The sequence below is a fragment of the Cyanistes caeruleus genome, chromosome 18 (assembly GCF_971803275.1).
Source record: "Cyanistes caeruleus chromosome 18, bCyaCae1.hap1.1, whole genome shotgun sequence".
NCBI classification, from domain to species: Eukaryota; Metazoa; Chordata; class Aves; order Passeriformes; family Paridae; genus Cyanistes; species Cyanistes caeruleus.
This window is the reverse complement of record NC_141718.1, coordinates 10,776,324-10,802,336: the sequence shown is the minus strand read 5'-3', so window position 1 is coordinate 10,802,336 and position 26,013 is coordinate 10,776,324. Positions and strand designations below refer to the sequence as shown.

Genomic DNA, 26,013 nt, shown 5'->3' with positions numbered 1-26,013 from the left:
ATGAGATAAATGTAACTGCAGCTTGGTTTAGATCAGCTAGAATAACAATGAAAAAAGCAGAATTATTTTAACTTTATTTATTAAAAATATAAATGCCATACATAGAGCTAAGTGAATGGATACATCTCTTCCATCATCCCCTGCTATGAAAGGGGCCAAAATCCTATCCCTGAGCTGAGAAGTTGGTAGATGCACTACAGATCCAGGGCAAGCTGGATATCTCGCAGGCGGGCCAGCAGGGCCTGCACATGATGTCTCTCAGGCAGCTGTGCTTTGGTGAGAGTGTTGATCCTCACCTGCAGCTGAAAGGGAACACATCAGCATAAACATCAGTTTGTACAGTGAGACAGTATTTAGTCATTCTGGCAGCAAGAACTGCTTCAGCAGCTTTTGTATTATCTCACTTGAGGTCAGGAAGTGACAATTGTGTCACTCAGGAACAGCTCGGTACTGGCTGGAGTCAGAGGTACCAGTGACCACATCTGGCTGTGGGAACCTGGGGCCTGACAGCAGTGCAGCTCCAGTCTGCACACAGGGAATTGTCTTGACAAATTGCAGAATAAAGTTTGGGACTGAGTCTATGAAAGCTTGATCCACAGCTTGGAAATAGCCTCAGAAAGGTCTAGTGGAGCAGGAGTTATATTTCTGAACAGACAGGGAGATGCATCTACACAGCCTGTTCTGCTCCTCAGTGTACTTCTGACTACAAATTTCCCTTCTCTTGGCATTTTACTAACAGCTTACTACACAGTTCCTCACAGCTACCATCAGCCTTTAGGCTAAGTGCATGGCACAGTGATAATCACTTCAGTAGCTTCAATTTAAATGCTGTGTACACACCTGACCCAATTCTTCCTCAACTCCTTGCACACCATCTCGGGCTCCTGCTTGTGTGCTCTTGTCCAGCCACTGCTGCAGAATCTCTGCCTGCTGCTGACAGCACCTGATAAAAGGGATTAGAAGGATTCTTATCCAAATTAAAAGCTCAACATCTAAGCCAACTTAGACTTACAATTGATACTTGCAATAAGACCTATTTTTTCTTATCTCAAACCAGTCAATGGTTAAAGTATTTTTTTAAAGGTAAAAAAGAAAACAAAATATGCTGGAAAGCAGAGGAATCTGAAAACTGTCGTCATCTCCACCTCCTGCTTCTAGTCCCTGACTTCTTCCTTTCCTGATAGTTAAATCCCCACCAAGCCTCATTTCTTTTGAGCATTTCTATTTTCTTGTTCAAAATAAGAATCAAATCAAATACCAAATAATTTAATTTTTTAATTGAAAGCTGGAAAAGCTTAGAACTCACTCCTCTTGATAAAATAACAGCTAATTTTCAACTGTTCTGCCCAATTCATTTGTACTGTCTTCAGATTACACCCAGTGATATCTCTGACATGCTTCTGCAAGAGCTGCCAAAGGTATAATTAAACCATTTGGCTGACTACACAAGTAGTTATGCACATACTCTCCTTCACCTGGAGTGAACTTGAAAGGAGAAAATAAAAATCTCTGGAACTTTTCTCTCATTCATAGTTCTGTGAACAGACTGATTTACTTCCAGGGTGGATACAGAGAAAAGTGCAACACAGTGGACAAAGGCTGGGTAAAGGGGCGTTACTTGAGTTCCTGCTTCCTGCTGTAGTAGTACTGCATCTGCTGCTGGATATGTTGGAGTTCATCTTCCACCTTTCTCTCCAACATCATTTCTTCTCTGGAACTGTGCTCCCTCTTTTCCCCTTCAGCTGAAAGGAAGATGTAAGGCACAAACAATGGAGGTAGAACAGACATCCACTCTTTCTTCTTATCAAATATTTTTAATGAATAATGAACCCTCCCACGTCCTTTTCACATGTTTTGTTATCCTGTGACCTGTTCACCCCAAAGGATCAGGTACAGAGAGAGGGCAGGAGTTCCAACAGCAGTACAAGCTCTTCAAGACTCAGTCTGAACACACAAAAGTTACGAAATGTTCTGGTGATGGTTTAGTACTACAGACACTGTTCAGGCCTGTTCAGGATTTAGTCTTTCACATTTAGTCTAGAAGTAATTAAGTACAGTAGTCCTGCAGAACACATTTCATGCTCTGTTGTCATTAAAAATACCACAATGACAGGTGCTTAGACCATCTGTCCCCTTTACTCTGTAAGTACAGGGAAATCTCGGAGAGCTCTACCGGATGAACTTCCCTCCTGAAGCCAGTTCTGTAGGACATATGAACACCCCAGCACCTGAGCACATTCTTGCTAAAAAGAAGCTGGCCTCAAGCAGCTCCCATCCTTCAATGCCTAGAGCAGGGCTTTAGCCCCCAGACTCAGCAGAATCCACACAACTGCATTTACCATCCCAGAAAGGAATACTCACACCCTTTACCTCCTGATGCTGGCACACAAGATTGCCCTGGCTCCCGTACATTTTGTGGCAGTGAACAGCAGACTCAGGCAGATTAGAGAGAAGGATCAGCAACTGCTAGAGTTTAGATCTGAGGATGTACCTGCAAACTGGTGACTCCCTTTTCCCATCCAGTCTTCAGGTGACAGCAAACGTGGCTGCAAATTTGGTGGCAACTTCTCCACAGAATTCTGTTGAGAGTCCTGGGAACAGGCTCCTTTGTGACCATTCACAGGCTGACCTCCTCTCTAGGTCAGAATGATACTGGGGTTTTCCTCAAAGGGTTTTCTTAAGTAAGCCCTACAAGTAGGCTGTGCCTGACCTACTTAGTCCTACTCCCACTCAGAGAACATCTTAAGGTACTGAGCCCCTCTCATAAAATCCCACAGATTCATTTTATTTTAAGAAACAAAGCTTAGAAGGTGGGCTCTTTGATTTCTAGCATGAAGGTATTTCACTGAAATTAAAACTTCCCATTCTGTGTGGAACAAAGAGTTCAAAATGCAAGCATCTACTTGCAGGTAAAGTGAATTTCAATTTTTTAAGGCTCTCAGACCACCCACTGCTCCTAAACTGAGTTTCTCTTAAATCCCTGCAATCTAGACAGCAAATTGTAACTGCTCTGAACTCCAAAGAGGCAGCACCCTCTCATCATTTGCTAGGAAATGATCTGGCTAGGAAGACCTCCAGGAAAAAGGCATGAAATACAGAATAAAAGAGGTGGATTGCTTCAGACTAGGGGTAAACAGTTCTTGGGCATTCAGAGGCAGTTCACTTGGTCAGCTGACAGCTAGAACAAGTGAAAAACAGCTCAGCCAGGGCAGTTCAGAACAACCACAACAGAACAATAAGCAATGGGCCTGCTGACAGCAGTCCAGTACACACACTAATTGTTGCTTCAGCAATACACTCACCTCTTCTGAGCCAGCTTTCATTTGGGACATGAAAGATGCAGGAGACCACAGCTCTGGCCCCTGCCCAGCTCGGTGCATGTCCTGTGTCCACAGGGGGAGAGAAGCACAAGTGAGAGAGGGATGGGGATGAGCAGCACTGCCCATCTGGAACAGACATTTACAGGCATTTCCTTCCACGTGAGGTGTCAGCATTAAGTTCCCAGTCTGTGCAGGACATTTATTCACAGATGTTTGCTGAAAGGGCACCTCTGACCTGTACAGGAAGAAGGATTAGGTCACTGTACACTGTAACCTGTTGGTCTTGTCCTTTGCAATCAGTGCAAAAAAGGGGAGACTCTTGTCATTCCCTTGCATACAGTTCTCCAATAAACAGCTCTACTATGCCCACTGTAAGTCATTCACTTTACTTTTAAAATTGGATTTTCTACCTAGTAAAAGGAGGTGCCAGCAATTCCTTGCTTTCTAGAGATTTCAGAGGGAATTCAGGCTTCTGTGGTGGTAACCTGGCTTGTTGAATGGCATTTCTGAAAAGAAAAACAGAACAAAGAATGCCCCAGACTTATAACTATTGCAAATTGACATCAGCTGGCATTGCAGCTAAAAGAAACAGTCCTGTTTCATCCCTCATCCCTGCTCTGCAACATTCTCCTTGCATGCAATCATGATTCTTAAAAATTAAATTTCAACCTGTATTAACGTGAGAATCTAGTTCACCATGTGAATGGCTGTGCCAACACGAAGAGTGGAGGAGGTGACAAAACTGAACAGGGCAGAAACTCTTCTTTTGGCAGCATATACTTGCTTAAAGCAATGGGAAGTTACAATCTTATTTCCCTGTAGGATTCCTGTCCTGCACTGAGAAGGTTCACAGACAATTCTTCCTTGCTACTGCCCATGATCAATAGGAATTTTTTAAGGAATAGCTTCCCTAGGGAAAAGAAAGGGGAAAAGAGAAAGTTCAGCTTCTCTTCACCAGGATCTTGATGTTAATCATGTCATCAGATGACTTCAGTGAATAAAATGAGCTTCAGTGACATTAGGTCACTTGGGCAAGATAAGCTCTCCTGATGGCCAAAGTCCCCTTAAAGGGATCTTTCAAATGTTTCTCCATGTAACTGTTCCTATGACAAATGGCCAATGCTCCACAAATTCAGTTATATCTTGAGAAACACACAGTGGAAGGTCTATAGCTGAGCTGGTTCTACCTGTCACTGGCAAGTACAGTCACAAATACCTTCACTATGTGTGGGCTGATGCTTGCATTACACAGCAGCTCTTGTGTAACTCTGTACCACCAGCCATGTGATGCAGAGTCAGAGTTCAGGAGAATGCATGGAACTAAGCCATCAATGAGAAAGCTTGGAAACACAAAAATGAGACACATGTAGATAGATTACATATATGCAGTTATTTATATGCCAGAGAAATGGGGGAGAGACTGAAATTTGTACTCACAGGCCATGGAGATCAGAGCCCCCCTCACCAGGGTGAAGTGGTAGATGTCTGCATTTTGAAGGCCATGGCTCTTCCTCTGATGAATGTCCTCTTGTCTCAGGACTAACATCAGGCCTTTTAAATGTCACTTGCTCCTTCAGAGGTGGCAAAAAAGAAAAAGGCTTATTTAATTTCTGGGAGAGAGCCTTCTGTTTCCACAGCATAACACAGCAATACACTGACTGGTAAAGACTGCAGTCTGTCTGCCAACACAAAGAATAGCAGAGCATCTGATGGCTGAGAGCAGGAAGCACCACATCACCTACAGAAAAGGATTTCTGATGCCCTCAAAGCCATACCAGCTCTCTAAACTAAATCAAGAGGTCCACTGTGGTAACATTTGGGTGAGGAGCATTAACAGGGTACTTCTGCACCAAGGCAATCTGCACATTAGCAAATGGAACAACTGAAATCCTGGAAAAGAGCTGGGAATGCTGCCCAGAAGCAGGAAGAGAGCAGTCAATACAGGCATCCTTTTCACACACAGGGCTGGGTGGATACTCCAAGGCAGAAGTGACACAAGCCCACATATGAAGGTATAAGCAGTGCTAAAGCTAAGACAGGATCAGATGTAGTCTCTAATGCTTCATCCTAGCACAGAATTTAGAGACCTGACCCACATGCAAAGGTCTCAGTCAGGAGTACTGTCCATTGCAGAAACTGGCCAGTTTTAAAGTAGTTTCATTAAGAAAGGTTCCCAATGAGTCTGAAGTCCTGTAGTCTCAGCTGAATGAAATGCTTTGAACCAGAGACAGAAGTGTATGTAGGATCAAAACAACAGCTGGGATGTGGAGCTCCAAGATACATACATGCACATACCCACATCCCACACACAGAGCAGAGACCAGAGCAGCCCAGTTCTGCATAAACATCTGAGCAATCACTCTTTCACCTCCAGCTGGTGCTGGGTATGGAGCTGTCCCTGCAGCTGCTTGATGCTAGCAGTGTTTCTCAAGGCACAGGTTACATCTTCTTTCAAAGGAGTTGTGTGGCAAACTCCTGTGACGTTTTCAATGCCATCTTTCTTCTCCTGCTGCCCCTTGGCAAACCTGAGCCAAGCATCAAATACCTACAACAGGAACAATGAGAGCTGTATTATACAGACAGGGTCCAGGCCAGAGACTGCCCCTGCAGACAGCAACACTCTCCCTTCCACTGGATAGGAATAGGCAGAGCTACAGCAATAGCAAGACACTGCCACAATGACAAAGGGACAGAAATTTAAGTCAGCTGAGGCCAGATGGGGAAAAATGTGCTTATTTTTTAATCAGCTAACAAATGTTAGGGAATTTTCCAGCATCCCAAAATAACATACAGCACCCAAAAGAGGAAAAGAAACAGACTTTCAGTGTGCAGTCTGTTGATTGCAGTCATATCTGCACATCCGCAAACCCATTTGCCTGCCCCTGCCCTGCACAGCTCCTCACCTTTCTCTGCACTGAAAGGGACCAGTGCCACAACGCTTGCACTGTCTCCCGCTTTTCCCATTGCTGCTGCAACAGCTGTTAGGGGAAAAAAATGCACAGCAACCAGGTCAGGAGTTCACATAGCCAACACCAGGAATGCCAGTCAAAGCACCAAGCATGGAGGAAGTGATGGTAGACCCAGAGCAGAAAAACCCACTCAGTTCAGCCAGTCTATGGCAAGGTGTTTCTAGTGCTAGCTGAACCAAAAAATACTGAAAACATTTAAATCAAATTTTCTTGGTCCTTGTATGAACAGAACATGAAGGAGAAGGGAGAATGACTGGCAAGGAGCTAGGTGTCTACCCAGGGGAAAATTCCTTACCCGAGTTTTCCAGCAAGAGAAGGAAGCAGAGCAAAGTCTGTGAGTCATTAGTTCATCTCCCCTTCTCTGCAGCAGCTGCAAGGCAATCAAAACAGTGAGTCACTTGCAGACAAACCCCATTTATCTGAGCCAAATGCTATTAGAACAGACAGCAAACAGCCTTTATCACCCTCCCTTTGCTCTGTTGAGGCCACCCTCAATACCCAAGTGCCCTACAGTGTAACCCCATGTGCAGACATCTACAAGCCCAGCAAGGATTTCATCTGCAGCAAGCTCAGGTTGTCTTGTTAAGTCTGTTACTTCTATCAGTTTCTTCAGGCAAGACACAGCCATGCTCCCTCCTCCTCACACAAAGCTGCCATGCTCCTCCTCAGCCCAGACTGCCATTCCCTTCATCAGTGTGTTCCTCCACACCCCTTACTTCCCACACTTCCCACTGGGGAGGTCGCTGACCTTTCTTACCTTTTTCCCAAGGCACTGCTGATGATAATTTTTCCATTTCACCAGGTACTTCTGGAGCAGGTGCTGCTGGTGGTGCTGTGCTGCCCTGTGCTCCTGAGCCCTCAGCATCAGAGACTCCCTCATTAATTCTTTCCAGTGAAGAAACAGGCTCTGTAAATGCACTGTTAGGGGAAGATAAATCAATTCATGTACCAAAAGGAGACTATTCATCTCAGAGTATCAAATGATCAGCCACTCTTCCAAACTGTTTCAGCAATACTTAACTCAGACAACACTCAGCAGGAACAGTATAGGAAAACTGTGAAATACTTCATGTAACAGACAGGGAGCTGCCACTTGCCAGTCTTCCCTGCTGCCACTGACATTCCTTATAACCTTTAGGAAAGCCCCCTGTGCTTCAGAGTCCTCATGTCAAGAATGTACCGTGGTACCATGAAAATGCTTGCAGAGTTTGAGGGTCTTTCAGTAGGAATTACTGGAGAAAGCCTGAAGCAGTAATTGATAAGTCTAGCACTGCCCTCAAAGCAGATGTCTGAGGTTCTCAAAATTAGTAATGGAAAACTCTTTTGAGGAAGGAAGTGTTACCATCCGTTATATAGTACAAAGAACAAACAGAGATACAAAAGTAACACAAGCAGCATTCAGCAGAGCACTGGCGTCCCAATTCACTCTCCATTCTGTGAGGACATCTTTTGTAAGCCAACAGGCCATCTAGACACTTCATCTGTACAGATAACACCACACACTGCCCTTGGCTCATTCACAAACAATGAGGACTTTTGAGAGTTCAACATCTACATCAGCTCACCTAAATCCAAATGTTTTCTGGCCTCCATCACAGCTGTTACCTTCAGGTGACGGTGACATGCCTGCAGCCAGGCAGTGTCTCTCCACTGCAGCAGCACCTAAGGGTACAATGCAAACAGAGACGGGACACAGACTGGCACTGCAATGGAAAGGGATACAATGTACTCCCCCATCACTGGTAACATAACCATTTCCACCTCATTTTTCACATAAGGCCCAGTAGACAATAAAAATTTCCTACAAATTAAATACAGAAGTATTTCAGAGGGTCCCCTTGGCATTTTTCAAGGTGTTCTTCTCTTTCATCCATCCCCTCCCTACCCCACCTCACCAATACTACTATTGGTTTTCCCTTCCTTCTAAGTAATGAGAAGAAGGAAGAGAAAAAGCCATGAGGTCACACAGGCAGGTTTCAGAGACACCTGTAAAAACAAGATGAGACTCCCACTTTGCAGATCTCTTTTAGTAGTGGCCCTTAGGTTCAAGTTTTTGGTCCTTCTAATTGTATTACCTGACCCCTGCCTGAACCAGCAGCTGTACTGAGACCTTGGCATCTGCTGTATAGATCCTACCTTTGACAGGATTGCTCTCCTGTAGTGCTCATCTGCCAGAGTAGCTGCCTTTGATTCATGTAGAAGAGCAAGGGCATTTTCTCTCCATGTACACAGCACCTGCCTTAAGGCAAAAATACACACAAAAGTTAAAAACAAACAAACCCATTACAGCTGCACCTATAAACTCAGTTGTGCAAATCAACTTCTGCCCCTCAGGTCTCTGCTTCTCTGAAGAGAAGGCAGGGCAAAACACAACACACTCAGAAATCCAGCAGCTTCAGCTGAGCCAATCAGGTTCTATGAATGACTCAAGCTGTATAGCATTAAAACAAATAAGATAATTAAAACTAATGTAACTACAACCAATGTAATGTGAAAATATCTTTAATTGCTCTCCTCACTGTAATGCAAGAGAGGCTCTGCATCTTCCAGGCTGCTTTAATACCTTAACAGACAGGGAATGATGCAGTTTGCTGTCTGATGACTCTTGCAGGACTAAACAGAGATTTAAAAAAATACTCAAGCAAAACAGATAGCAAACAGGAAGAGGTTGATTTCTTTTAACTAGATGACCTGCATACAAAGAAACAGCAATGCATAGCAGAGTCAAGTCCCAGCACATTCAAACATTCAAAAGTTACAAAGGTGGCAGTGAAAGAAAGTAATGAATTTGACTGCAGTGCAGTCACTTCTCTCATGCTGCCTAGGAAGAGGCTCACCACAGCAGCAGCCGAGTGTGCTCTTTCTCCTTCTCAGCTACTTGATACAGAATGCACTGCATGTTTTGTTGGTAAATCTGAAAAAAAATAGTATTGAGAGATAAATTTACCTCAACTGTTAACACCTGTGAAGAGAGGAAACATCTAAAAACTCCTACTAGCATCTAACTAACTCTTACTAACTCATAATTAGCACTGGCAGTAAACTACAGGGGGAAAAAGTATAATAAAAAATATAGCCACCAAAATCAAGCACTGCTTTGCTGTGACAGTCACTACAATATAGTTAATGCTAGCTGTGATACACCATTCACCAGTGCTACAAGATTACCTTGGTTCTGCTCCAAAAAGCAACGCTGGAGCTCATACAGCCCTACAGACAAGAGCCTCCATTCTACCTTGCACACATGGTGTGTAGTGCCTCCAGTGAAGCAGTGTGGGAGCTCTTCAGCTCTCACTGAAACATTACAGCACATACAGACAAATGCCTCAAAAAGGCTGCTCCATCCTACCTTCCAAGCTGCCAAGGTCTTGACCAGCAACACATGTCGATAGTGCAGGTCTGCTTGCACCAACTTCCTCCATTTCTCACGCTGATGTCCCACATACTAGAAGGAGGAAATGGAAAAACACCAAAAGATACACACACATGAAGGAAGGAAAACAAGTAATGACAGAGAAAGGAGGGAAGGGAGCATTTCCAGTCTCTGGAGAAACATCAATCCTTCACCTTGCTGTAATAGCTTTTCACTCAAACCAGTGCTGCACTCTGCTATGTCCCCAAAAGGCCTCACTGAGATGGGATTTTTCTCCTGCCCTTTGTAGGAATCCTCTTGAAGACTGATGTAAACCACTCAAGTTAACAGGTCTGCACCAACACAGCAGCTCCAACTACAAAATTTCTCATATATTCTCAAGACACGCTGTAAGACACATCTGGTGCCTCATATCATGGTAAGGAAAAGGCTCACCATGTAAGTGACAGTGTTTGCTACAACCTGTAACACAAATACAGGCCCTGATAGACCTGGCTGCAAACTTCTAACTTAAGTTTTGACAACACACACAGTACTGGGTAGGGACAATTTCATCACACTAACTCTGATTACATTCCCAGGTACATGTAAACCATATTCCTATTCTCACCATATCTAGATACATGAATAAAAAGAATTCCTTCTCCTCCCCACACAGTTCCTGTTCTACCCACACCAAACTGGTTTTATCCACATGAAAAGGGAGGAGAGCTTAGGAATGCCTAGTGTTTAAAATAAACAATTTAACTTCTAGCCATATGGGTGCAAGCAATTCAAACATAACAGAAAGACTTCAAGCTCTCCCCCATCTATTAACTCTCTCACCTCTCTCCATTTGTTCCAAGTCTGCTGCAGACACTTTGAACAGTGAAATCTTAAAGCTTCTGTCTCCTTGAGCCTCCTATAAGAGAAATAATGATTTGTCCTACAATGCAATCCATGATACAGGACACTTCTAGCACAGACTTGAGTCCACATTTGTTATTTTCAGTAATTCATTTACTGAAAGACAGCTTAGTAGACTCCAAAGCACAAAAAAGGAGTAAGCACCATTGTGAATTAAATGCTGTTTGTCCAAAGCAGACTGCCACAGGGCCAATCCAAATCAATATCTGTTTGCAAAAATTCTTACTCTATTTCTCTCTCGTGAGTCTTTTGTTTCCACAGACAGAAGGCCTTTAGCAGCAGCTGGTTACTGTAGTGATGTCCTGCACGAACCAAGCCCTCCCGCTCCTCCAAACGCGCAGCTGTTCTTCCACGCCAGCAGCACCAGAAGCAGCGCAAGAGCTGCCTTTCGAAATGAAGGACAGCCTGAAATGGATGGGAGGTGGCAATGAGTGCACAGCACAGACAGCTACAGAAAACAGGAAACAACTCCTTAAAGGTGACATGCACAGAACTGTCCAAAGTTTGCTCCTCTGAGGTTGAACAGCAATGGACACACCACCAAAGCCCCTTTGCGGTGAGGTTATGTAACGTGCTCTGGAGGTACCTGTGTGCATGTGGATAGGGGAGCTGTTACCAAACACCAGCAGGCCAGAGGGAGGAAAAACACAAGCTGATAAATAGCATGTGAAGGACTCCTAAGAACTGATAAGCTCCAAAAACCAGTCCTGGTGAATGTACAAGAACTGATAATCTCCCTCCACCAAGGGTGAGCCGTATCTGCACAAAGACTCCCACACGTGTTATTGTCAACTTGGAGTTGTGTGAGAGACCTCATAAAGACCACAGTGCCTGCTGGATGTAAAGTCTCCAGGACTATATACATATATATATACACCAACACCTCCTTAGAAAATGAAGGGCCCTGTATAGAACTTTATTGACACCTATCTAGAAGCAGCCAATTTCTCACTACAACCCTGCACTTCTTAAATGGGCTGGGGTTGGCCATTTATTATTATTATTATTATTATTTCAACAAAGTAACTATGAGACAGTGTGAGAAAGAGAGCACACACACATTTACAAGATAAGGGAATAAGTGAATTAACTATGAGAATGGAAATCCTCTAATAATAACTTGATTCTATTATTTAAAAAACTGCTTAACTTAAAGAATGTGATTAGTAAATATTGGTTGTAATTTGTTCCTCCTGACTTGATCCCTCACCACGGAAAAGGGAATTTACAACAACCAAGTCCACTTCATGATAACTCATATTCACAGACAGTGACTATGAAATCATCCCCTCTATTTCCTAAGCAAGGTGCAAGAGTTACATTTACCCTCTTCTCTCCCATTCGATATTCTTGCAGCTTGCAGGCCTTCAGCAGCCATGTGTCAAATACCTGCCTCATCAACACCCTCCTGGCAAGCAAAAAGGGAAAATGTCAGCATTTTGTCAGAGAGAATTCCTTCAGAAAACATATTGATCTTATGAATGTCAGCTGACTAAATGAACCTAAGAGCTAAGCTTAACCACTCTCCCTCTTACATTCCACAGAGAAGCAGATGTAAATTGTTCATTACTCACAGAAAATGTCGAAGCAATTGCCATCAAGTCATGCCCCCAAAAGTATTGCCACACTTAAGAAGAGAACCAAAGGCCCACAGATTCCACATTTGTACATGTTTGTATTAATATTTCTCTGCATACCTATAACGGGCATGAGCCACTGATGTTAAGGCCTGCTGCTGTTCTTCCTCCTTTTCTTCCAAGCGGGACTTCCAATGGTTCCAGTACTTCTGCAGAACCTGAAATAAAACAAGACACAAAACCCTTCAAAGATATCAAGTGAGGAGAAGAATGCAAATAAATAAATTATGAAAGTCCTAATGAAACTGCATCCTGCACTGCTTCATATACCAAACTTTGTATCCTCTTACAAGTTTTTCTGGTAAAACAAAAAATCCACCATAAACACAGAGAAATGAAAAACTAAACATATTTAAGAGTGGCAGTTGACTCACACAGTTTTTATGTGGCTATTAGTATTTAAGAACAAAGCCACTGCTGTAATAAAAAAGTCCTTTTGTAGGTGGAAGTCAACAGGACAGCTCAAGACAAACTGACACAAGAACCTGTTGAGTTTTCAGTGGGGATTACTGGATCTCAAGGAGACATGAGCAGTTGTTGGTTGCTGTAAAGACATTTATTATATGAATGCATCAGTCTCAAAGGCAAAGAGTTCAGAGAGTTAAAGTCCATACTAAAAGCTTCTGGCATAAAGTTCTGAATTCTGAGCAGCAACTTCCCAGCACAGAGTTTCACTGGTCCAGGCCACAGAAGCAGTTGCAGTAATTCTTCTTCTTCTTGATGCTGCCGTAGTTGTTCTTTTTTGGGTGCGTGCTTGTCTGAGTGAGTGTGATCCCCAGTATAGGGGATTAAATTTCTAAATCATTCAATCAGCTAAAAACACTATTCTAAAAAACATTTTTTCTACACCAATCTAAGCTTAATTCTTAATTCATGAAAGCAGTGTTCATTTTACCTAAATCTTACATATAGTGTATTATCTGTTTACGTGAATAATCCTATCTGTTCCATCTAAGACTGCAAGTTGTGTTTTCATTATGTCTGGAGTTAAGTTGTATTTGTGTAGAGCAATATCACTGAACTTTAAACTGGGTAATAGGACTTTTTCACTAGCTAACACAGACTCTTAAGGCATTTAAGCTATATGAGAACTTACTTAAAACTAAAACTTATACTCTAACTTTATATCTGTGGCTTAATAGATTTTAAGTTTCTCTAAAGGCTGTAACTCTAAAGGCTTTAATTCAATCCCTGGATTTCTTTTTCTCCCTGAGTGACTCAGAGGAGTTTCTACTTCATGTATTCCAACAAGAACCAAAGTCAAACTCACTGTAACTCGATGCTGACAGGATGACAGATTTGTTCTCATTCGCTGAAGACGAGTGTCCAGGGCATTCTGCCGAAGACCCTTAAAGCCAAGTTCCTGTAACAGCAAGAAATAAACACAACTTTCATTTGTAATCCAAATCAAGTAATTTAGAACTGATCTACAATCCTAGAATTCCTTGAGAGGGGGCAGAACATGGTAAATAGCATTACGGGAGTATCCTACTTCAAATCACTAATCATCCTGCTCTTATAATCACTAATGCTTTCACTTCATGATCCAAACCAGTTTATTGGTATCCTTTTAATGACCAGTACTGATCCAACCTTGAAAATAGTTCAGTACCAAAAAGCTGGAGGCTTGCTTGTCCCCACCTTTCAGACAGCCTTCAGGGATTTATTTTTTCTTTAAAAAAAAAAACCCTAATACCTAAACAAAACCCAAAAATACTCAACTAATTGCACATGCAGCAAGCCATCTTTGGTCTCATGTGAAAAGCAGCATGCACACATTACTGCGGAGAAGAAAAAATAATTCTTGTAGCAAACAGCAGAAGAAAAAAAATCAAGGGAAAAGGCAATCTCATGGTGGAATGGCCAGGGAGCAGGTAACACAACACCATCAAGAAGAATCTACTTCAGCAGGTTCCCAATTGAAAGAACAGCTGTTCTGGAGAGCAGCACCATTTCCCCATTTGGATTCAATTGGCAGATTCCAGAACAGTTGAAATTTAGAAACCTGGTGTATCTCCCACTTTACACCCACACACCACTGTCAGTGTTACAGGGACACTCCACAGCCCCTCCCACCTGGCACATTACAGTGCTCTTACCAACAGGTGACACTTGTAGTGCTTTTCAGCCAGCTCACACTGCTGAGCCTCTTCAACACACAGCACAACATCTGTCACTGAGTTAAAGTATCTTTTACACAGCAACAACCTTCTCCCACAGAGGGGCACTACATCTCCATCTAAATTTGCTTCAGTGTTTGAATGTCCAGCACTGCAGAAGTTCTGACTACAGTCAAACTTAGATTTTGCTGGCTTATCACAACATGTTTCTAACTCACTCTTAAGTAACAACCATAAATTATCATCTACAGGCTCTACCATACTCTTATACAGCTGCTAATATACTGTAATTACAACAGTTTAATGACTTGTTAGTATGGCATCACATACACCTATCTAATGACAACGTTTGTTGTCACCTGTGCTACTGCACAACATTCCTGCTTATTAACTGGATCTTCCCCCTGCGGGAATGTTTCTATCTTGTCTTTGCTAGAGGCTAAACACAGATTGGATACAGTGCTTCCAGTGTGCAAAGACTCTCCATAAGGCAGTCCTTGCTGCTTGTTTTTCCAGGTCCCTTTGGTGAGCATGCATTCTTCTGCTGCACTCCCACGACAGCTGCCAATCGGAGAAGCAGCGCCGGAGTGTCCTGCTTCGGTGAAACTCTTGGGCCAGCTCTGGAAGACAAACACAAATCACTCATGGCTTGTTCTGTCCTAGGTCCATTTGTGTCAATGAGATCCCGGAATCTGAGCCACTGGTTCACAAGTGACATGAGCTCTAACACTGAAAAATGGTTACAAGAGTTCACATTAATGCTCAGCTACAGATCATATTCTTCCTATTGATCACAAAGGCAGTTTTAAAGCAGTAACCTCCTGTACTGACTTAAGAGAGGGAAGCTGAGACACTTGTTCAATATACTCAAGCTTGCTTACATTTCAGCATGCTCCTATTACTAGTTCCTACATATCCATACTCTTTTCCACTGCCACCAATCAAAAAGCAATTCATACAAGTATCAGAACTCATTCCCATTCAAGGGAAGAAACAAAAGAACTGATGTAATAATCTTCACCATCCTATAGGAGTTGTGATTTGACTAATTATCAAGAAAATCCACAGACTGACTTATCAAAGTCTTGAACACATCCTTCTCACAGATATCTCAGTCAAAATACAATAGACAATACGCAAGTTTTCACTGAGGGAATTGTAAAGCATTTTCTTTTAAATCCCATGGAAAGCAGGTGATCTTCCTGACAGTTCAGCATATGAGCTGAGCCAGCCAGGCCTGTCACAGTGTACAGCCCAAGCTGCATCTCGTGACCTGCAGGACAGAGACATTGCAGTGTCTCCTAAAACAGAAAAAAACCACCACTGTGCCCTCAGCAAAGGGGCCGAGCCCTGTTCTGTCCCAACTCACCATTTTCACTCACCATTCTGGTGTTTCTTTACTCTCTGGAGGTTCAGGTATCCCAGCCATGCTCTCAGGCATCTCCTCAGTTCCCAGTGCTGATGGTGAGTTACTGCCCTAGTGCTCTTCTGCTTCTCATTCCAGGTGTGTAAATACAGCTCTCGCCACTGCAGCCAAGCCTGAAGGAACAATTAAGGGGCAAGGGCAGTAAGGGGGAAAAAACAGACAAGATTAGAGAAGTAGAACAATGACAAAGGGAAGAAGAACAGACATAATAAGAAATTCCATGTAAGTTCTAAAGGTGAAAGCCATGAGCAATGAGGTTCCCCCCCCCAAAAAAGGGAAAAAAACCCAATAAAAGCCAAAGAAACACTGAAGGAATGTCAGCATAGAAAAGGTCAAAGATTTTTTTTTTCCCCTCTTTTAAATACTTTCACACTTTATCCCATTAAAAAGACCAATATAATACTTCTCTTTTGCCAACAGGCTTTCTTTCAGAGTATTTTCATATAAAAGAGAATCACATCATGAGATACTGTAAGACTTCCCAAGTCACAAGATTCCTTCCTTAGCAGAATACTGCCCTAAAACAGGCCATGTTGCATCTTACAGCACAGGTCAAATTAAATACCATCCCTTCTTTTTAATGAAATGGACAAAAAGCCACAGTTTCAGTGAAAGAAAGAAAGAAAGAAAGAAACCCATGCTGTTTTCACTTCAGCTAAGATCAACCATCTGGACAATACTCTCAGTCATCTGATTTAGTTTTAAGTACTCCTGCAAGAAGAAGAAAGATAGACTTGATGAACCTCAAACTCTGTCAGGTTTGGTGCTGTGACCACTTCCCTGGGGAGCCTGTTCCAGGGACTGACCACCCTCTTAGGAAGATCCTTTTCCTAATGTCCAATCTGAACTTGCCCTGACATAGGTTCATTCCATTTCCCCATGTCCTGGTATGATATTCAATCATAAGTACTGCAATTTGCAAAGTAAATGAGTACAAGTCCCAATTTTTATTCATCTGCAACATTTTCACATGTGTGCAACTTAAACATTAGAAATGGCAGTAGCTGAAGCTCCTGAGACTTACTCGAAATTGCAGGCTCTGGGCCCAATGCTGCAGAGCCAAAATATTCATTTTATGTCCAGAGCATTTCTGGTAATGTTGTCTTCTCCACACTGCCCATGAAATGCTGCCAAAACAATGTTACAGACAAGTTCAAACACGAGTGCCATAATATGGTGCAAGAAATCACTTTCATCTCACTGGAAAAAGGTATGAACAACAATCTTTTCAAAGAACCGCTGTCCACTATCCCACATTGCTCCAAGTCCCATCCAACCAACTTCCAGGGATGGGGCATCAACATTATCTCTGGGTAATCTCTGGGTTTCAGTGCCTCACCACCCTCAGAGTAAAGAATTTCTTCCTAATATTTAATCTAAATCTACCCTCTTTCAACTTAAAGGCATTCCCCCTTGTCCTCTCACTGCATGCCTTTGCAAAAGTCACTCTCCAGCCTTCCTGTAGGCTCCCATTAGGTATTGGCAAGCTGCTATATAACATCTCTTAAATTCACAGTCTGTGGGTGTGCCAGAACTCACACATCCCAGAAAGCAAAAGAATTCTTAAAAAAAAAAATCAAACACTGAACAAAGTCACTGTTTCACTGCAGGAAAAGATAACATAACACATATAAAAGCCATGGCCTTATGGTCAGTGCCTCTCTGCCTGTTTGTATTCCACCCTTACCGCAAACAGCTTCTTTCCCTGAATGCCAGTGCCACAGACTGCATCCCATGTTTTGTCCTCTGAACATCAACATAAACCAGCCAGTGCTGCCAGGTCCTGAGCAGAGTTTGCTTCTTTGCTGTGCACGACAAAAAACGGCAGCATCTTAAATTCACCGCAGGAATCTGGCACATCTCAACCACGCCATCACAGATCGACCCCGACTCCTGTGTCCACAACCTGCAGGGACACCTTGTGGGAAAGCTTGAAATGACAGCGACCCTCCCTGTGGTCGAGGTTGTCACAGAGGTCTCAGAATCGCTGACAGCACCGTCCATGCCACTTGTTCACAGCAGCGTGAATTATCGGACAATGGCCCATAATCGCTTTTGTCTTCAGCGCTTACAGGGGAAATAACTGTAGAACAACAGTCAGCATAACGACTGTACTAGGTAAAAATTAGAGGATTTTCTTTGGATTGTTTAAAAAAAAAGAAAGTTCATCAGGTTCACTCGTTGATTTTCAAGAGTTATTCTCTACTACAAGCAGAGAAATCAACCAGAAACAAGCCAACACTATTTAGCAGGCTGGTCATGCAGCTAAAAACAGAAGTGGTGTCACAAATTCCAGTTTACCACTTAGTGCAGCACACTGCATATTCTCCTCACAGAAAGCTGGCTTGTCAGAACTGACACTATTAAAGCAAAGTTACTAGAAAAAAAGTCATTGATTCTATGCCACTTTACACTTACACATTAAAAAAACCCCAGACTTTTCTTTTTTAGGATTTCCTTGTGAATCAAGCATTAACCTACCTTGAAACAGGTCACCTTTTTCTATTTTTGACCAAGTAACACACAGCTTCTGCTGTAAATACTCTGGCTTCACTCAGTAAGAAAGGAAGTCTGGATAGCCTGTCAGTTTGTGTCCAAGAGTGCCAGTCTCTAAGACATTCTGAGTTTGCACATTTCATGTGCAAAGAGAGCAGTTAATTTATTCTGCAAATCAGCACAGAACAAAACCTCGGTATCATCTTTAAACAAGGGTCAACCTCCCCTCAGCAAAACATATTCCCTGAACCCAAGAAAGCTGCTACCAGTACAGACAACTCCAAGTCAAATCCCTTGCAGAGCAAAGAACCTACACAATAAAGACCAAGGGCATTTCAGAAGTTTGGGCTTCTTTCAATTGCAAGCTGGAAGGAACAGTCAATAGACATAAAATAAGTGCAGTTAAAAGCACAGGGAACTATTATCTAATGTCTATAGCAACAGTTGATAGAGAATTCCAGTAAAACATTCAATCAAAAAACATATTGTGATTAAGTTAAAAAAAAACAAAACAACCAACTGAACAAAAAACCACCAAAAATCAAGCCACCCCCTCAAAAACAAAGAGTGCAATCCAGAGCAGATGGAGAGGCCCCTAAGCTTATTCACTGACATCCCTAATGACTATATAGCTACACCCCTATAACAGAACCCCCCTGCCATCTGCTCCTGCACTGCCATGGGGTGGGGGAGCTCAGGGTGCCAACAGGCACAGTGGACACAGATTCTGATAAATAATTCCCCTGGAAACTCCCATCTCAGTTATGTCCCCAAACATCCATCACTTCACCTACCATGAGACTCTGCAACATAATACTTGTTCCTCTTTCCTTGCTGTTGGCATACATAGGCTCGCCAAACCTTGAATATCAAATTAAGGAGTAAAAGCCTGAAAAATGAAAGAAGTGCCATTCAGTAAAATATGAAATTAAGCAATGAAAGCATTGCTCTTGGCCCAGATGGATAGAACTTTTCATTGGTTTTTAATTTCTCATACACACCCCAATGGGAAGTCATTTCACTAACCTGTAATGGTTGTCTGCTCTGAGGTCGAGCTTCTTTTCTCTGCAAACTGTCCACTGCTCCTTCCACACTCCAAAAGTCTTTTGAAGAATCTTCTGATCATAAAAACATCTAAACAGTTGAAAGATTTGGACAGGAGAAATGTCATGTAGGTTTCCAGACTCACCACAAATCAATTTTAATGAAGATTACATCACCTCTTCTCTCCAGGCCTGTCTGATTAACAACATCTAATTGCATTTAAAACCACTGCTCTACCTTAACACTTTATTCCACGACTCTATGCAGTACTGCATCAAGCAATCACTTTACTGATTGTAAATACTTCACATAAAGACAAGGAATAAAAGACAGATGTTGTTAACTTGTCAAACATCTGAATACCAGTTGACTTGAGACCTGTTCGCATCTTTTATCCCCAGTTCTGTGTTTTACTCTAACAACCAGAACAGTAGATAACAATACCTGTATTTTCCTTTTTAATTTTGTTCTTTGCTATTTTAACACAGAATATTTTATATACATAAATGAATACAAAAGCTACATCAGATTTTATAACGCTTTTATCATGTAATAACAGAAGAATAACAGCAGAATTTTAGGCCCAGAGTACCTAAAAGTCTCTCATATCAATCCTCTCACAAGTTGCAATTCACAGCCACCTACCCCAAGCCAAGCTGCTAAGTCATTCCAAGCACTCATGCAGAAAAGGAAAAAAGAAAAAAGAAATGAGCTATGTGCTATTTTTTTTGACTTGGTGAATTAATGGTATTGCACATGCATTAACAGGTATTACAAATTAAAGCTATGGAGAACCAGGGACTTTTAAATCTAGAAAGGCAATTCATTATTGCTTGTGCTCCTTGCCGGTCTTTATAAAATCTATTTCCCCTAAAAAATAAATTCATCATTGTGCTGAATTGATAGACAGCCAAAGTAGTGCCAATTAAGAAGATGGGACAAGAGGAACAGTGAGGTTCACAGGACAACTTCCGTTTACCAACGAAGACAGAAACAGAATATATTTGATACAGAAAAAAGAAACTGAATGACTAAGGGCCTGCTCTTATTCCAAATGCAAGTCTTCCCACTGGGAACTGCTTCAGTTCCCAAGGGTGTGGCCAAGCAAAAATGAACATGCAAATTTATGCAAAACAAGAAATTAATATCAAAGCACAGGGTTTCAGTAGCTCACAGAACACTGACACTAGAAAAGAACTGTCTGTCACAGGTATTTCCAAGTCAGACAGATACCAAACATATACAGGTGTACATTAAGAACAACAGTACAAATAGTAATATTAACTGAATTTCATATTAAGAGTTGGACTCAATGATCCATGTGGGTCCTTTCCAACTCAGAACAGTCTGTGAAATCTCTGTCATCATAACTTTGGGAAACAGTTAAATTTAAAGCAGGTATCCCAATCATGTCCCATGCTTTATATGCATATACTGTTCAATTTTATCAAACACAGTTCCTGTGAAATAGGTTAATAGAAGTTTAACCACAATTATTAAAGACAAAAAAACCCAAAAAACAAAAACAACAACAAAAAAAGCAAGAGCAAGGAAGCTACTCAAAGAAAATCTTCAAGTGATCTCAAAATACAGCCAAATATTTTCTTGGTAGCCAGTACTCTCTTAGCCCAATGGTTTACCACTAAAATAAAAATAAAACAAACAAACACAAACCAAACCAACAAACAAAAAACACAACAAAAAAAACCAAACTACCTCTGAGTTCTGAAATTTTATCTACCTGGCTTTGGAAGGGAGAACTTGTCCAAATGTCATTTTTGCCCACAGACAGAAAAACTTCCTCGCTAGATATCTGGAATTCAAGGAAAGGTTAGTTACCTTTGTAATCCTCCTCTGCAAATCTCCAGGCAATAGTGATAGTAGGAATTTTTATTCTAATTCCAGTACTAAAAGTAAGGGTCTAGTTTTCAGAGATCAATGCATATATTAAATATTTAGACCCTGAAATTATTACCTGCAACAGAGCAATTCATAAAGAGGCCCAAGCATCATTGTAAAACTTAAGTTGGGATGTACTTCTTTAGGAATGCTGGGTTGCCAAAATGCCTTCCAAGCAACCCTCTTCCATGCAGTGATACCACTGAGCAGGGTGCTGCCTGGCTGGGGGCCCTTTCTGAGGTTTCATTGTAGTAATATCATTCTTTTCCCCCAAGCCAACCAGCTGACTCCAGTCTAATGTCTGGCCCTTCCTGAATCCAGCAGATCTTCTTTCTTCCCACCTCCCCTCAGCAGCTCCACATCTCCACAAGTTTCTCCCAACACCAGCTCAGCTCACTAATGTGTCGCTGTGACAATATCACCTTCCCCTTCTCTTTTCCCAATGGATTTCAGAGTTAATTGGAGGGCCCCAATAAGCACCAAAAGCTTTCACAAGGTAATTAGTTAAAGCACACAGCCAGGAAGGGGTTCTTAGGAACTTTAGCTCCCTCTTTCAGCAGGTCTGAGCTGCTCCATCAGCTCTACAAATGATGGGATTTTAATCTCTACACAATTACATCCCACCTTTGTCAAGATTCTTTCAACAAACAAAAGAAGCAAATAAAAAACACTAGAGGAAGGCAAGAAGAAATCATTACACCTGGCAGTGTATCAAAGAATACTGTTAAATAGCCATATTTAAATTTGCCTTTGAAAAATAAATAATATGTGGGTCTTGACTGTCAATCCTCATCCTCAAGTTAAAACAACATCAGAACTGTCTGCCATGGCCATGAACTAAAACTTCTGCTGTAAACTGCACTGGTACTACTAAACCCAGACATTTTTAGGTCTGATCTCCTGCTCCATTTAGTGAAAAATATATTTTGTACTTATCACCTGCTTTGGAATTTCTTTAACATTCTTCTTTGACTCTGGGTATACGCATCTTGACCTAGCTTGTTGTGACCTCTGTCCTGAAATTCATGTGTTGCAGACTGGGGAGCAACAGATTGTCCGGCTGCATGAACTTGATGCTCAGGTGGTTGCTGGATTTCATGCATTATCAGGGATTTTGAACTTAGAAGGAAAGGAGAAATATTTTGTGAAAAACAATATTACCTGCAAAGAAGTGGCATTATTTCAATAGCTAGGTCTGTAACAAAGGTATCTAATCAAATACAGAACATGATAGCTACAAAATGCTAAAACATTTATTATTTCTTTATCAGGTGTTTTTCAGTATTTGGAATTTTCAACTTTCCCCAACACAAACAGGAAGATATATTTCAGTGTCATGTCACAGAGAACTCTTTTATCCTGTAAAGTTGAAATGAAAACTCACTCAAATGCATTTATGTGCACACAAGGTGTCTTCACAGAGCTCTGACTGGGGTTTTCTGCTTTTTAGTCTCAAACATATCAAAGTATACTGTCTACTGCGAGATATTCTCTTGAGCACTAATGAACTTTCCATTTCAACATAAAATACCTTTTACGAGCTCTTTAGTTTTGTTCATATTTTAACTGTGTTCCTCCCTAAAAAAAAAACAAACCTGAAAATCGCTTCCTGTTTTTACATATTCATTATTAAAAAAACAAAATTAGACATATTTTTCTATCACATAGTTTACTTTCACATATAGTTCTAATCTGAAAAATAACTGGTGTGGTTTTATGAATTCTAAATATTTTTTCTTGGTAATTTTCTGAAAACAAGGATAAAAAAGGTCCTATGCAGATAAAACTTGCTACACCGGTCCCACTGAAGTTTCTTTCCCAAAACAAATGCTGCCACCACCCTGAAAATTTGCACACTGGAACCACAAACACATTCTTGAGTCCCAGAAGAGGATAATCTGAAATCTCACCCTAACAATCTCCTTAACTGAGCTAGGGAAAACATGGCTGCAGCCAGAAAAAAAAAATGTTGTTTTCACAAAGTGACTGGAATAATTCAAGTTTCAAAAGTTCAGCTGAATAACCACTATTAACAACAAATCACTGGGAGGAAATACAGTAATTTTGGCTTGTTCCAGCAGGTTGCAAAGAGTTAAAAAAAAAAAAGTTAATGGAAGAAAACAAGACCTATATTTTATGTGAGAAATTCTTGTTCTATAAAATATTACCTGAATGATTTCTGAAAGAGGCAGGCCCTGTCCAGCAGACAGAAGAATTCTGTTCACATCAAGATGTGCAGTTAAAGTAACTCTCTGTGCTTTTGTAGAGGAGTTTCAGGCACTTTAAAATTGATGCAAAACAGTTTTTAGAACAAGTTCTTGTACACACCTATAAGGCCCAACTCCCTTTGAAATTATTTCATCTGCCCCAAAGGTAAACCTCGTTTGACCATATGCAATGACAACCTTACACAAAGGAGTTGAAAAAATCCAACTTGAGTAAAACATGCAGAAGTTTTGTATTAAAATCTAAGGTGCGTGAATATCTAAGTTTTCCAATATATGTACTTTTAAACAGATTATTTCGCTATTTGAATCATTCTTATGTTCTGTACATATTTAATGATGACAGCCTATGTCCCCCAAAATTTATGGCACGTGACAATACTGAAAAATCAGTCAAAGAAGGATCATTTCTCCCTTGTAAAGTTAGAAAACAAAAGCATGGGAAGAAAAAGAACTAACATGGAGTAAATCTGTGGCTGGACCAACAACTGTGTTGTTCCAGTCTAATATCTCAAGCTCAAGAAAATCAGTTTTATATGTAAATGTTAAGATAACGTAAACCCACATAAAGCTGGGTTTCATGATCGGTTCGGGGGTGAGGTGTTCATCGTTTTTTACTTTGCTTTTAAGCAGAACATTTTCTGGTTAACAAAGTTCCATAAAGACTACTAAGCCCTTCTGTGAGAATAACATCAGCAGCTGACTCTTTTTCACCCTTTCTAAAAAATACTATGTTCCTCTCCTTCACAAGCACTTAGAAATGAAGGGGAAACAGTGAGTTCCACCTAGCTCCAGTGAGAACTTCTCCATGCATGGAACCCTGTGACTTCCAAAGGTCCCAGGAAGAGTCTGACTCTGTAAAAGCACCTGGAATTATGGCCAGGCATCTCCTTTGAAATGTGAGATCCAAAGTGGATTTTTCTATAGGCATTGGTTAGGATGTGATAGAAAAAAACCCAAAAAACCCCAAAAACCCAAACAAAAAAATCAAAATAAACAAACAAACAAAAACAACAAAAAGAAAATATTTAAGACAAAACCCGACAAGATTTCCCTGGAGTTTTACTGCACGAGATTCTTTTCAGTAGGTCACTATACTCTGAATGGTTTTTGTGCTTATGGACAAACACTGGAGACCCACGCGGCGCTGTTCCACAACCCCGCCGTGAGGGACCGCAGGAGCCGGCCCTGCCCCGCTGAGGGCGCCACAGATCCCGGCACCGGCGGATGCGGCACCGGCACACGACACGGACGGGCAGCACCGAAATTTGCAGGAAAATCCACTGCAAAGGGGAGAGAAGCGGAGGGAAGGACCAGAAACGGGGGAACCCACTGCAAAGGGGAGAGAAGCGGAGGAAGACACCAGCAGCACCTGAGGCGGCCCCGCCAAGGGCGGGCGCTTCCCGCCCCCGCTCGGCCCCTGAGCGGGCGCCGGGGCGCCCCCGTGCGGCGGGGCAGGGCCGAGCGGGAACGGCCCCGGTGTGACCGGGATTTACCGACCGCAGGCACGCACCGACCCGCGCAGGAACGGCCGTGACAGGGAGCTATTGCTGCACTTGAGAAAAAACTGTGTTCTGCCCCTTCTGTGCCACTGGACATTCCTGCTGTAAGCATCAAGTAACAGGCACCTATGGTAGATGTGCCTTTGGGAGCCAAAAAACCTGTCAGCTCGCAACAGCGATGTGCACAAAGGTGACAGTGAAATACAACACAGTTCAGGCCTTCTCAAAGCCTACGGCAACTCAACCACTCAGCTCGAGGCTGGAGGACCACTGGTTGCTATGGAGTCTCCCTGTGTGTTTGTTTGGGAAGTACTTGTTGGTTTCAAGAGACTTGGTAATAGTTGCAGTGCTGTCTTATTAATAATGCAGCACTTCGTCGCGAAAAAAAGTGAGAAATGTTTACTTCTCCTATATTTTTCTCGTTCAATAGGTAAACAGATTTTAATTTTGGTATTCAGCTTCATTAGAGATCAGGGAAGAGAACACTTTATTCACCAGATCCTACACGAAATTTATTGTTCCTACACAGACCTCTCTGCCCAAGGTGTTTGGAAACTCTGTGGCGCCGCTGGTTTTCTGTAGCAGAATGGATGCAAGTGCTGGGGACAGAGCTGTGGGCAAACGGAGCAGGCGATCCCGCTCACTAAAATTCCTCAAACTTATGTTGAAAACAATGTCTGCTCCTTATTAGCAAAAACTGAAAGACTCTCCCGGCGCCTCCGAATAAGCTGCTACGCTCCCTTCACCAACCAAGTCCTGCGGCAATGCCAGGCTCCGAATGACCGAGCCGGACAGGAGGCCGGTGTGGGCTGAGAACAGCGGGACCCTGCGCTCACACTGCCGGGCTGGGCAGCGGGGCAGGCTCGGCCGGACCGCCCCGTCAGCAGCGGGAGCCGGGCCGCGCTCGGCGGGACGCGAAGGCGCTCTGAGGCAGACCCCGCTACGAACGCGCGGGGCGAGGGGGAGCGCCTGCCGAGCCCGCTCTCAGCCCATCTCAGCCGCCATCGCCCCGCCGCTTCCCGCCCTTCTCTCACCCCGCGCTCCCCGAGGCGAGACGGGGACGGGGACAGTCCCGGGACGGGGACGAGCCGTCTGC

General features: G+C 42.4%; 1 protein-coding gene across 4 annotated transcripts; it reads right to left on the bottom strand.

Annotated features, from left to right (window-relative positions):
* Positions 1 to 62: 62 nt before the first annotated feature.
* Positions 63 to 23,470, bottom strand: SFI1 (SFI1 centrin binding protein). Of its 4 annotated transcripts, none has more exons than XR_015277679.1 (31): positions 23,359 to 23,470; positions 22,130 to 22,309; positions 21,033 to 21,104; positions 19,274 to 19,381; positions 19,042 to 19,136; positions 17,439 to 17,556; positions 16,776 to 16,878; positions 15,708 to 15,864; positions 14,784 to 14,945; positions 14,305 to 14,375; positions 13,476 to 13,568; positions 12,266 to 12,363; positions 11,895 to 11,976; positions 10,795 to 10,973; positions 10,488 to 10,563; positions 9,639 to 9,734; positions 9,127 to 9,203; positions 8,426 to 8,528; positions 7,855 to 7,951; positions 7,047 to 7,207; positions 6,585 to 6,659; positions 6,224 to 6,298; positions 5,689 to 5,865; positions 4,758 to 4,891; positions 4,537 to 4,660; positions 3,731 to 3,826; positions 3,303 to 3,555; positions 2,492 to 2,636; positions 1,619 to 1,742; positions 841 to 943; positions 63 to 302 (listed from the first exon to the last, which is right to left on the bottom strand). XR_015277679.1 is itself a non-coding variant. In XM_086855587.1 (31 exons), exons 3-31 carry the CDS (start codon positions 22,291 to 22,293, stop codon positions 195 to 197), a joined length of 3,402 nt encoding a protein of 1,133 aa, XP_086711713.1. In that variant the 5' UTR covers positions 22,294 to 22,309; positions 22,575 to 22,768; positions 23,359 to 23,470; the 3' UTR covers positions 63 to 194. The 4 variants fall into 4 exon arrangements, 3 of the variants coding, with proteins under 3 accessions (XP_086711713.1, XP_086711714.1, XP_086711712.1); XM_086855587.1 differs by lacking the exon at positions 4,537 to 4,660 and adding an exon at positions 22,575 to 22,768; XM_086855588.1 differs by lacking the exon at positions 4,537 to 4,660 and adding an exon at positions 22,722 to 22,768.
* Positions 23,471 to 26,013: the final 2,543 nt, after the last annotated feature.

Bases quoted from the DNA above. Each gene is read 5' to 3' on its own strand.
- SFI1 (XM_086855587.1), bottom strand. From the start codon at position 22,293: ATGCATGAAATCCAGCAACCACCTGAGCATCAAGTTCATGCAGCCGGA. The intron at 14,946-15,707 runs GTGAGTGAAAAT...TTTGTCTTCCAG, and splicing joins AGTAAAGAAACACCAGAATG to AGCTGGCCCAAGAGTTTCAC. The intron at 1,743-2,491 runs GTACATCCTCAG...TCTTCCTTTCAG, and splicing joins AGGGAGTCACCAGTTTGCAG to CTGAAGGGGAAAAGAGGGAG.